General features: G+C 38.9%; 1 protein-coding gene across 5 annotated transcripts in view; it reads left to right on the top strand.

The window, feature by feature from the left end:
- The window catches only part of zfand2a (zinc finger, AN1-type domain 2A), a 4757-nt gene extending 1322 nt beyond the window's left edge, over window positions 1-3435 (top strand). For 2 of the 5 annotated variants that reach the window (XM_020610236.1, XM_020610237.1), the window contains 9 exons: window positions 188-293; window positions 390-484; window positions 932-1063; window positions 1163-1314; window positions 1414-1545; window positions 1665-1740; window positions 1829-1905; window positions 2879-3002; window positions 3152-3435. In XM_020610236.1, coding sequence (XP_020465892.1) covers window positions 239-293; window positions 390-484; window positions 932-1063; window positions 1163-1314; window positions 1414-1545; window positions 1665-1740; window positions 1829-1905; window positions 2879-3002; window positions 3152-3190 — 882 coding nt within the window. In that variant the 5' untranslated portion in view covers window positions 188-238 and the 3' untranslated portion in view covers window positions 3191-3435. Of the gene's footprint in view, window positions 1-187; window positions 294-389; window positions 485-931; window positions 1064-1162; window positions 1315-1413; window positions 1546-1664; window positions 1741-1828; window positions 1906-2871; window positions 3003-3151 lie in introns of all 5 variants that reach the window. The other 3 variants (XM_020610238.1, XM_020610240.1, XM_020610241.1) reach the window with 3 other exon arrangements.
- The last annotated feature ends 9513 nt before the right edge of the window (window positions 3436-12948 follow it).

The raw sequence follows: 12948 nt of genomic DNA, 5'->3' as shown, positions 1-12948 counted from the left end.
ATACCTGAGCGTGTAATGTTAATTTTACCTGTGATCCTTTGAATAAATCAGCACTGTTTTGAAGTTACTTGGACTGTCTCGTCTCTCAGAGTTAGCAATGGTAAGAAGAACCATGGTCCTACAGTACTGACACAGCACTTCATCTGCCACAGTTTGTTTAAAACTTTTTCTTTTCTTCCTCCTTCAGGATACTGATATTTCTCCACTGTCAGCTGTAGAGGATTTTTTTTTTCTAGCGATGGAGTTTCCAGATTTAGGAGAGCACTGCTCAGAGAAGACCTGCAAATGTTTAGGTGTGTACCTTTAGAAAAACATGTTGGCATCCTGTTGTTCATTCTAATGTAAGTTTTACTTGATCGTGAAATCTCAAACTTTACTTGACATTACAGATTTTCTTCCTATGAGATGTGACGCCTGTCAAGAGATTTTCTGCAAGGACCACATAACCTATGCAAGTCACAAGTGCACATCATCTTACAGAAAGGTAATTGATGTCTCTTTCAGTACATCTTGTACAATGTGTTGACAGTCTTCACATCTTTTTCCTTGTGATTCTTAATGTTATAGTTGACAACAGCTGTAGTATACATATTTACCCCCTTTAAATCTATTTTTATATATAAATTATGTAGCATTATATTATTATGTAATGCTAGTGGTAGTAATGTTTAGCATTGTTGTTTGTATATATGTAGGTATGTTATTGTTTTTGTGTTGCACCTGGCTGGTTCCATACTGCATTTGAGCCTTTGCTATAATTTGTATTTTGTTCTTATGTACTCAGGACTTCAGATGAAAATTTGTCTCCTTGGCTAACTCTGTCATATTGACAGAAATGTAGTTAATACGCATTGTCCGTGTTAAATAAATGTATTACTAAACTAATTAAATACTAATCCAGTGGGGGTTTTTTAAACATCATTTTTTCCAGGATGTTCAGGTTCCAGTGTGCCCTTTGTGCAACACACCCATTCCCATCAAAAGAGGAGAAATGCCCGACATTAAAGTTGGTGAACACATTGATCGCGACTGCAAATCAGACCCTGCACAAAGAAAGAGAAAGGTGTGTGATTTTAATACTCTATGATTGTACTGTGCACAGAGTTAGATGATGAATTATAATAAAAATAACTGAAGACAATTTTCCCCATTTTCTTTACAGATTTTTACAAATAAATGTTCTAAGGGAGGCTGTAAGCAGAAGGAAATGATACGAGTGACCTGTGACCAGTGCCATTTAAATTACTGTCTTAAACACCGGCACCCATTAGACCATGATTGTAAGACTGATGGAAAGCCCCTGTCCAAATCTGGGTGGGTATAATCCCACTATGCTTTCAGATAATGTTGTTCTCTCATCTGAAATATGACAGAAAGAATAGTTAAGTGATATACTTTTTTTAAAATCTCAAGACATGCTGCTGTAATGAGGGCACAAGGCGCTGCTTCCTCCTCCTCAGCTTCTGGTTCTAGGTCCTCTGCTACAGGCAACTCTAGACCTCTTTCTAATGGTGTGAGTGCAAATAACATAGGCCACAACAGTGGGTAAGCATTTGTACTGATTCCAAGTGTTTTATGAAAATGATCATTCTAATGACTTTTTTTTAATCAACTGAAACAGTATTTCACCTCTTGTCCTATTTTTTTTTTTCTGCTCATCCTAGTTCTACCCCACGGATTCCTACTTCAGTTTCAGCACAGCATGTAATGCCACCCTCGGCATCATTTCATGCCGGCATGGTATGCACATTATTTACACAACATCACTTGATTAAAATATCCCTGGTAGGAGTGAAATGTAAACATGAGTGTGCTGGTATCATTGCAGACAGAGGAGCAGGCTTTACAGAGGGCTCTGGAGATGTCTTTGGCTGATTCAAGGCAGCCAGTCCAGCCAGCCCTTAGGTGAGTAAAATTCATCAAAACCCATAGTGCCAGAAATGTATTATTATTGGCTCGACATCACTTGTAACACGCTCATGTTGGTGTGATGCTGCTGAGAGTGGAGGAGTATTTTTCCTCATTGACCTTCAGCTTATAACTGTGGTTTCAAAAGAGAGTCATTGAAGTGTGTTTGTGTGAGATCAGTACGGAAAATGTGGAGTGTATTGCAATATTTAATGAATCCATTTAAACAACACTGCTGTGATGGCAGGGCTGTCCAATTTCACACTGGTAAGATTTATCAGACAGAAAAGCACATGAAATCCAAAAAGTCTGTTGCTGTTATTTTCCATGATATTGTTTCTGTTCATTAAAGAGCCAAATGATTTGCACAAAGGTGCAAGAGGGGTGTGAAATTTGTTCAGTTTCAAAGGGGGGAGTGGCAGAAAAAACACTGAATTAAAACTGACAGCAACACCGATGTTAGGGAATTGTGAAAATGTTGCTTGTGTCCAACCAGTATCCTGAAATATTCTGTATGCTATCACGTAACAAAAGAATCAAATGTAATGTTAGCAATTTTTTGCTTGAAAAGGGAATTAGTCAATAGATGATTAATTATCTACCAGTTGACTAAATTATTTATTTCATTCATTTTCATTCTCTGTGAGTCTCCAGCATATTGAATAATGCAACATGTGAGCCGAGTACATCTTATGTTGAGATTCTTTAACTGTTATTTCCAAAATGATGAATCATTTTCAGTCTTCATTAGTGGGAAGACACTCACATATTTATAGATTTTTATTCAGCTGTTCAGACATTGTCATCAGTTAAAACCACTGTGTGTATAATTTGTTTGACAAACACTAGTGAGAGAGCACTGTAAATAAGTGCAGGATTCCCAGGTTTAACCTTGAGGTTTTTTTTGTTGGTTGTTTTTCCACGAAGTGTCTTGAGTCTTGAGGGTTTTTGATTGTGTCTCAGCCCTCAGGAGCAGGAGGATCTGGCTCTCGCTCAGGCTCTCGCTGCCAGTGAAGAAGAGTACAGACGCCAGCAGCAGAGACAACAGGTACCTGGAAAGCTTAGCCGTCAGTAGCATGCTAACAGGAACACATGTAGGTATATTGTTGTTGTGGCAACACACCTTCTCTGAACTCTCTTTATTGGCAGACCATAAAAGACTAATCTGCCTTTGATACACTTATTAAGCGTTAAAGGAAATATGTGAGATGAACGCTTTTTAACTGTGTCGTCTCTTTTCCAGGGGAGAGAGCCCAAACAGTCCAGCTGTAGCCTTTCGTAATCTTGGACCATTTAGACTTCAAGATGTGCTGATGATCTACTAGAAACTACACATCAGGATCAATGATTGCTATATGAAGAAAAACTCTTTGCTGAAATTTTACCACCTTTTAACATTATATACTTCCCCAGCAGGATCTGTCATTTTTAGTAATGATTGCCTCTGTACATATTTTATATGTTGATCATCATTAATCCATTATATTACCATATATGAATATTAAATAAATTATTTCAATGATGTACGCTAAATTTTGAATTGCTGAGTTTCAGATGTGAGACTTAATTCTAAAGGCTGTTCATATACTGTACAGTGTTTTAGCTGTAAGACCATCAGTTGAGATTCATCATGGCCTGAGGACTGAAATGTCTTTGGAAACTATGATGCACTTTTGCAACTATTTTCAGAAAGTTGATTAACAAAAGAGTGCTCAAAAATCAACTTTATTTTCAACCTTGCTATTTGAGCAACATCATAGACTGTTGCAGCACAAGTCTTTCAGGGTTTGTACAGCAGAGGGCAGTAGGTTTTCATGAATGATGAAACAACCTGAGCTACTGTATTTTGATTCTTTTTCTTTTTTTTTTTTAATACAGAGATTCGGTTGCTATGTAAATGTAGCAAATACCCCTTTTTAGTCCACTGAGCTGTTTGAAGTGCTCACCACTGGTCACATCAACAATACCAGTAGTGGAAGGGTTGCGACATTAGCCAAACAAATCCACTTACATAATATTTAATAAGCAGAGCAGCTGGGCAAGGTCTTTTCAATTTGTGGCAATTAGCATGTTTCACAAAATACCTAATTACCTTCATCAAACACCAATTATGTGATACCTCAATCATTTCACATTTTGTCGTGTAATCAGTGGTTTTGTGTCGTGATGAATCACAGACCTTCGGTTGTGCACAGCTCTTTGAAAGTATTCACAGCATACCACTGTACTGAACATAATCATGCACTAGATGAGCTGATCAGTTGTAGCATCTTGCTGCATAAATTTGAATATTCATGAGAAAGTAGTTTTTCTAAAACTACTGTCGTTCCTAAAAGCTTTATACAGGATTTGGAGCTGAATATTTATGCATGTCTGCTCATGTTTCTTAACTGAGCATTTTTGGGATTGTTTTTGTTGATGCCCTATGTTTTTAATTTTATCGCTATAACTTCATTTCCAGTTGTACAAATGGTTTGCTTATAACAGATCACAGTACTGCCGGTATCTAAGACACACAGAGCCTCTCCTGTGTTACTATTATTAGACACTGCTTCTGGGGGTCTGCAGTCACCAAGGAAAGGAGCACACATTAAAGATAAATCAGTAATTTGGATGTTTGTAAAACAAACATCTTGGTGTTCCCTTGAAAACAGGTTTCACATTTATCAAAATGAAGAAACATTGTATGCCACCTTCAGTAGTAGAATAGGTTTAGACAGCTTCTGCTCAAAACTGTTCCGTAACTGTGACATTTCAGCAGATTAGATTACCAGTAATTCAAAGATTATTAAAATGATTATTAAAATTAAATCCAATATACCATGCATGCAGGTCTCTTGCCTTAGCCACAGTGCTAACAGCATGTTATTGATTTGTTGGCTGAAAAGCAACACTCTCCTTCTCTCCTCACATTTTGCAATGAAAAGGTGAGGTTAACTCAGTGTGTAAAGGGTTTATAGAGACAGAGGATCAAAATAGAAAGCTGCTACCTCTTGTCTCTATAGATTTTAGTCCAGGCTCTAATGAGACTTGCTGAGGCATGAGGTTGATGCACTTGGTCCCATGTGGCATATCAGCATAGATTCAGTGAGCCAGACAGCTATCTTGTTAATCTCAGTGTTGTTTGAGGACGTGATCTACTTTGTGTGATTTGAATTAGTTTCAGGGTACTTTAAAGCTTTGACTACTGCTTTGTCAATTGAGGAGAACTTGTTTCTAAATAAACCATAATGATTCTCTGTGTATGGAGAAAATGATTTAGCCTTGCTGGCTATGAAATGTGGCCATGGATCTGGTGAAGTATTGAAATTCACCGCCACATTTGTCAGCAAATAACATTGTAGATGTTCATCTCATTATCAGTTTGCCAACATCAAGGTAATTTTAGTAGTTTATTGAAGTGGAAAGAATTTTATTGGTAAACATTTCCATTTATTATATACACTTTGTCAGGGTTCAGGCCAGGGGAGACACGAATAAGGTTTAATATAAGCAACACAAAACAAAAGACAAACAGATCAGATAAAGAGCTGAACCTGACAAAATGTAACACAACGGCATCTGAAGAAAACTAAATACTATAGCTCCAACAGGGAGCAATACAGTGAAACTGAAAACACATGCAACAAGACTAATGAACCAAAGGGAACAAAGATGACAAAAAAAACCCAAATACCAAGATGAGGCGCAAGGGGGAGAGTCCAAGAACTTACAGGAGATGATCACAATGATCCAGGAGCAACAGGAGCAAAGCAGAGTGTGGTGTGCAGATGAACCAGCCACCTAACTGAGGGAAGCAAGGAGAATGGTGACTGAGCAATAGACCAAGGCAATGAGTGATAATCAAAGGCCAGAGTGAAGCTGAGGCAGGTAAGATGACATGTATAGGAAATGCTTTCAAAATAAAAGTACAGAACAGGAAGTAGGCCTAAAAACTGACATTCATACTTTATATTGGAAACTAGTTTTAATTTTAGACCACATTGTGGCTGAGATTTTACTAAATCAAGCCACATTCTCACCAAAATACTTATATAGAATCACAAAATAGTATCATTCATAAATGACCATGTTATGTAGAGTGTCAGTGATGTAATTAATTCATTTTCCACATTATTGTAAAAACTGAAAAATTACTGATTACATCTATACAACAGGTGTCAGTGTTTACAGGTGGAGACATACTTCCCAGCTGGAGATTTATGACATGCAGGCTGAGGAGGAAAATACAGAGCTCTAGATCAGCTCCAATTTCCCAGTGTCATAAGTGTCATTTCACAGCACAGCAGGAAAACATGAGTGGATCAGAATGTGTCCTTGTTGTGTAGGTGCTAATGGAAACGTTGTGAAAAGCAGGCTAACAGTGACAGACACCTTCTACTAACAAGGCTCATTTAGATCAAAATACACAAGAGGTTTCCATATACACAGCTGAAATACATGACTTCACAAGTGGCTTTTACTGCATTTTTACTAAATTGATTGCTATGGTAACACAACAATGCGCGTGAAGATGTTTTAATAATGCAGGGTGCTTTGCGGAGGGTTTTATCTTAGCAGACCAGATGGAGAATAAATATGCAGTAACTCATCACTTTTACATGAAATGTTCAACTGGTTCACCAGCAGCACTCGGACCTGGGCTACTGATTTGGCCCAAATAGGCTGTAAACCCCACACAGCTGATGGCACCACCATTCTTATTGCAAGCTGACCTGTTGGTTATTCAGCATTTTCCCAGCATCTTCAATTTGCAAACAAAAACTGTATTTCTGTATTATCAACAGCAAAAAGAAAACAATGGTTTTATTGCACATTTGGGTTTACCATACTGTATTGTATTATTATGGATAAAAACCAATGGAAAAAGACATGTAATTACAGTCATTACAACACTAAAAGCCCACGATTCAGTCAGAGCTCTAAACCTCAGTAGATACAACGTTACCCATGTTATGAGTACACTTGACATTCACTGGGGTATGAAAGCGGGACAAACTGGATGAGAAAAGGTCTGAATGAGTGCAGTTTTCTTTCTCCCACTGAAAAATGTTCAGTCATTGAACAGATGAGTGGCGTACAAGCACAAAGCTGGTCAGAGCGTGTGACAGTAAAAGCTGATTGTAAGCTCTTGAGACTGAGATGAGGTTGAACTGACTGAAAAGTGAGTAGGCTACAGGTGTACAGATGAGTAAAGGGAGCTGAGGTTGATGTTGTCTTCACCTGATTCCTGTCATTCTCAGTAATGTGAGGATTTATTTACGCTAACTACAAGCTCCCCCCATTAGTTTCTGTTGCAGTGACAGATTTAACAGTAGGCCTACCACTCAGCGAGTACTTGCAGTAGTTTTTAAACCATTCGGACAGTGATCCCAGACATAGATGGATCTTTATATACGGTCTGTGAATTCAAGACAGGAAGACAAACACAGGCTTCACATATTTAGTCACACACCACAGCCAACTGTGTGTGGCATTTTAATTAGCTAACTTGCAAATTATTCTTTGCCCCGTAGGTTTGTTAAACATGTCAACCTCAAACTGATGCATCTAGCAGAATTGTTATAAAACAAGAATCTTGTAAAAGGGAACTAAACTATTCACTCAGCAACTATAGTGCATACAGTAAAAAAAATACTGTATTGAAAGATATCCGCTTTAAAGCCAAACATCACTTGGACTAATGACAAAATTAACTGTAGCGTTGCTCAAAACCATTTGTAAACTACTGGTTCACAATGGTAAAAGGAAGAGTTCTGCGTGGGTTCTCTCTGGATTCTCCAGCTTCCTTCCACAGTCCAAAGACATGCAGCTTAGGTTGATTGGTGATTCTAAATTGTCTGTAGGAGTGTGTGTGGGTGTCTGTCTATAAGTATCAGCTCTGTGATAGGCCGGTGACCTGTCCAGGGTGTACCCCCGCCTCTTACCCAATGTCAGCTGGGATTGGCTCCAGCCTCCCGCCACCCTTTTTAGGAAAAGCAGTATAGACAATGGATGGATGGATTTGGTGAAAGTAAAAACTGCATAGTATGCAGAATACTATTACTGGTATATTGCACAGTATGTAGTGTTTATATAATCAATCTTTTGTACTATGTTCCCATTTGTATGTTTCAGATTCATACTTCAACAAGCCCAGGGACACTGGGGACTGTCTACTTTGAAGCCAGTTCAAGCCAGTCTGGGGTGAGACGCTTCTCTGTGCCCAGGCACAATCAGATTTATAATGGCAGAGTATATTATTTTGTGTAAGTTGTGCATGTTCTTTACAAAGAAATATCTAAAGAATAATGGGAAGTATATTTTCTGTTATTGCAAATATACTGCTTTTACAAATTTTCCTGTTTCCACTGTTCAGGACCACAGTAGTTTCTTTACAGTGGATTTGTTGAAGCAGTGTGGCATCCAATGGGTGCAACTGAGCATTAAGGCCTTTGTCCATTTTAAGCAACCATTTTAAGTGTAAGTGTAAAAGAGCAAAACTTAAAGTGCTTTATTAAGCTACCAGAGATGCAGAGCTAATTCTCAGTGACACATCAGAGAACACGATGACCACAGCCACTAGCAGCACTGCGAGGCAGTACTCAGGCACTGTAGTGCTTCCAGCTAAACACTGAATAAAATAGTCATAATATTTACCATGCTCACCGCTTTCATTTAGTGTGGTATAGCATGCCAAATTATGCTAATTAACTCTAAACACAAAGTGCAGCTGCAGCTGATGGGAATGTGATTGCAGATGTATCAAAGTATCAGACAAATATATCACTTGATGATAGTTAATTAAAATAAACAAAAATGAAAGGTTAATCAAATTTGGTACAATTCATCCTGAAGATACATGTCTGAACCAAATTTTATGGCTCATTCATTCATAACCATAAACATGAAAACACAGTACTGCACATCAGGATGTAATCTCAGGAACACACGGATGTCTGTCAGATAAATGTTGAAATATTTTGTAGAATAACCTTCTGGTTACACAATAGGAAAAGTTAGCGGACCATCAAAGTCAGTGGGATTCATCTTTTGAAGATAATGGCTGTACAAAATGTCATATAAGCACATTCAGTAGTTGTTAAGATATGGAGTGGACCAACTAACCAACAGTAGCAGCCACAGAACCATTGTGGCTAAAATGTTTTCTACCAAAACTTTGAAGGTTGTTTCCAAAAACAGCAATGCAAGAAGCATTTCTCCAGGTTTTGCTGATTTTAATACATGATTAAATGGGTTTTTGTTTTCAAGTGAATGGCTGAGGTTGTGCTTAGCTGGAATTATTCCCATGCGTAAACATATAGCATTATAAATTTACACCATGTTCTTCAGTCTGAGATCAAGGGCAGACCTCAGTGGTTCCAGAATCATCTGTAGGTGTACAATGTTCTCAGCAACTGCGGATGTCTGAAGAAGCTGCTATGGGAAGCAACTCTGAGGCAGGGAGGTTATGATTGAAGCCAAGCTAAACAAAGTCGAATGCTTCAGCTAAAACCAATCCCATTCAACTTTCCCCTGCCTGTTGTCTTCTCCTCCGGTGTGTTAATTTGCAAAGGCAGTAATAAGTCTGTGGTACTGTCCATCTGTTGTTCAGATTGTTTCATTTGAAGTGGTGTTTCTGAGGTTAATGAGTGCTTCCTTTTCCCACTGATCAATTAAGTGAGTCAGCCGATGGGGTTTGCTGAAGGATTCTCCATGGAGCAGATCATTCTTCATTTAGCGTTAGTGTGACGTTAAAGACTGGGATCTAAACAAACTCATTCTTACCTCTATTGACAGCAAGATTGATCTCACAACTGTCCATTTTCTAATAAAGGCCTTTGGAAATACTTTTATTGACAAATCCTTGTAGTCAGAATCAATGCACTTGCTCGCACAAATGTTGGCTTGAATGTGGAGCTGGATGCTTGAAAAAAAAACTGTAATTGTGTTTACAGTGTGAAAAAAAATGCTTGTAGGGGAAGAAGAAATTGTTAAAAGTGTGTGTGTGTTGGGGGGGGTACATGGTATAGTTTATATACAGAGCAATAAACCTATACCATTGTTGCCCCAAAATCTGGCCGATGCATTTGATCGCAGAGGAGTGAGCACGGTGTGAGTTAATATTATCTGGCACCTCTAAACTGTCAGTTTTCTGAAAGTGGCACTGCTAAAATTGTGAAAAGCTGAAAGATTTTCTTCATGCACTTTCAGGAGCTGTGGAAAAAGCAAAAAAGTGCTTTGAAGGTGATGCCAGCTTACAGAGATCCTGCTCAGCCTCACATGCTTCTTTTGTGTACTTTAAGTTTGTGCTAGTGCACTGAAAACCTACCCCAGTGGACACACATCCCAAGACAAATTTGTCATTCTCAACATTAAGTGCAAACCCAATATCATCTGCATTGGTTTCCACGACAACAGGGGATAATGATATACAGCTGAGACCCGGACTGACCAGTGCTGGCAATTTGTAATGTAAAACTGTAGCATTGTCAGTCTGCAATCAAACCTTTCTTAGCTACTGTGATGAGTCTTCTGATGAAGCTTAATCACTGACTTCTTTTTTCAACAGACACTCCTCTGACTCACTCCTGCAGAGCCCAGTGCCGAGCTGGTGAAAAAGCTTCTAGTGTTTTTGCACCTAAGACATGAACTAGACAGCCTACTCATGATGATAGATCTGTTCCAGCACCATGTTCATTTTAACATTTACTGAAAACCTTCCCTTTCAGTGCAGATTTCACAAAAAAAGTAATTTCAGCCATAAAAGTTGTGGGGTGATCGTGTTGCAGTGGATTCACTTCTGGAAGCTCATAACCTGTCCATCTTTTTTACTGTTGGTGCTTTGAACTAAATGCTGGCAGGTGTAATGTTTAATGTTTGAGTTCTGCATGTTGGCGTGCTAACATTCGCTAACACTATAAAACCAGCTGCAGCTAATGAGAATGTCATTAGTTTAGTAAAAATAGACCTGATGGTGGCATTACAAAGGTCTGTGAGTATCAATGAATTTATCGTCTTGGAACCATGAACAGTTATAATGAATAAAACAGAAGTATAGAAGGATGCTTTTTAGCCACACGCTGTTTCTTCGTGTTAAAAGGGTGTAGTTGGAGACAAACAGCCGATGAGTCTTGTCACATCTGGATTCATTAGGAGAGTCTTGATCAGTGTTTTTTGAATAACTTGTTGCTGGCAAACAGAGACTGTAGTTAAGTTGAATTCCACAAAAACAGGTCTGAGGTTTAGGAGCACAGAAGAAATATTTTTGATAACATTAGCCTCAAGCCGACTTTTAATAATTCACTGCATTTCTGTGTCGACTAAATGTCACGCTACTCCTTGTGTTCTGGGTGGAAATCAATCCTGTGTTTTGCCATTCTTTCAAAGTGATCTGTCTGTGGTTGCCATGGAAACATTCACATGAAACAATACCCAGAGGTACTCCTGAATGGTAATGGGCCTTACACTGAGACCAGAATCCATCATTGTCCAAACAAAGCTGTTTGCATCAGCCTGTGTTAATCAGGGTGGTCCTGTTACATAAGGAACCTGTGGGAAGATTTTATGTCAACTGAAATTAGCCTGGTAACTTTGCATTTTGTTGTTAACTGTCAGGTGCAGTAGCCTACATATATTTATGCTGAGGACAAGATATAAAAATGTCATGTTACCAGTGTTAACAGCGTTTCTGAGCTTGAGCAGGTACTGTATGTGAATTTCAGAGTTGTGATTGTCAAATATTGTAGGACCAAAAGCCTGCAAATCATACACTCACTGGCCACTTTATGAGGCAGTGTTGTACTGGACTATGTTATATTTAAAGGTGTTTCTATATTGTCCTCCCCAGCTACATACATGAGATGGTCAGAATATTAGGAACACCAATGAATATAACGTAGTCCAGTACAACACCTCCTTTAACTATGACCTCAATAATAATTATTGTCAGATTTGACGTGTAAGAACGCCAAATGGTGTTTGTGGTGGACTCAATTATAAAACCAGACGAACTGATTTAGCTGAAAGTTTTTTACTCGTAACAACTAGACAATCAATACACAGTCCGGGATACACAATCAGGTCGATAAGACAGTCCAGGGTCAGCGCCGGTAGACAGGTATAGCCAGGAGATCCAAACTCGAGTGGTCAAAGGGAATAACTCAGAAGGTCGGTACACTGCAGGCAATCAGAAACTGGAAGGGCATATGCAAAACATGGTGGTCAAAAACAGTAATCCAAGGTCAGAAACAGAGAATCAGGCAAGGTATAAATGCTGGCGAGTCAGAGCTGGGATCTAGAACAATCTGGCAGCGTCCTTGTGGGAGGATGCTGCCTAAATAGAGGTGTAAACAGGTGCAAACAACAACGAAGCAGGTGAAACTAATGTGAGTGATGAAGAACGTAAAAAGACCGAGACTAAGGTGAAACAAAAACACGTCAAAATAAAAGCCTGACAGGAAGCAACGGAACCGAATCGTGACAAATTATATCATTGGATTTATACATTTATGACAATTCCACCAAAAACATTTTGAGCTTCATAAACACAGATGTTAAGGTGGTTGTGTTGCATTGAATTGCATACAATTGTACACATGTACCTAATAAAGTGGCCGGTGAATGTAGTATTGATAAGGTCATGGATGGAAAAATCATGTTTTTGATTTCCACAGGTGGTTGCTCAGTGTGAACATGATGTTCCATCCTGCATTTTGTCTCACCCAGTGTCATGCTGTTTATTGATGGACAATAGCTGACAGCAGTGCAGACAAGCTGTCAGAGCTTGTGTCTGGAACAGGAGGAGACAGAAATGTGTCAGACTGAAGGTTGTGAGGTTGCATCAGATTTCAGGATCTTGAGCCAGCTCAGTCACTGCAGGGGAGAGCAGCCCACGCAGGACCCTGTTGATGTGGCAAAGCATTTTCTACTTACACTGGAGCATACTGCAAAAAGAGATGAGGCCCAACAGCTTGAATGACTCATCTAAGTTTAAAACTGAGTCAGTGAGTGGATAAATTAGATCAGTCCTTCACTGAACAACTAGTGCTCAGCACCAAG

Source organism: Monopterus albus, unplaced genomic scaffold, assembly GCF_001952655.1.
Source record: "Monopterus albus unplaced genomic scaffold, M_albus_1.0 scaffold105.1, whole genome shotgun sequence".
NCBI classification, from domain to species: Eukaryota; Metazoa; Chordata; class Actinopteri; order Synbranchiformes; family Synbranchidae; genus Monopterus; species Monopterus albus.
The sequence above is the reverse complement of the archived record's forward strand: the minus strand, read 5'-3'. Positions and strand labels throughout refer to the sequence as shown.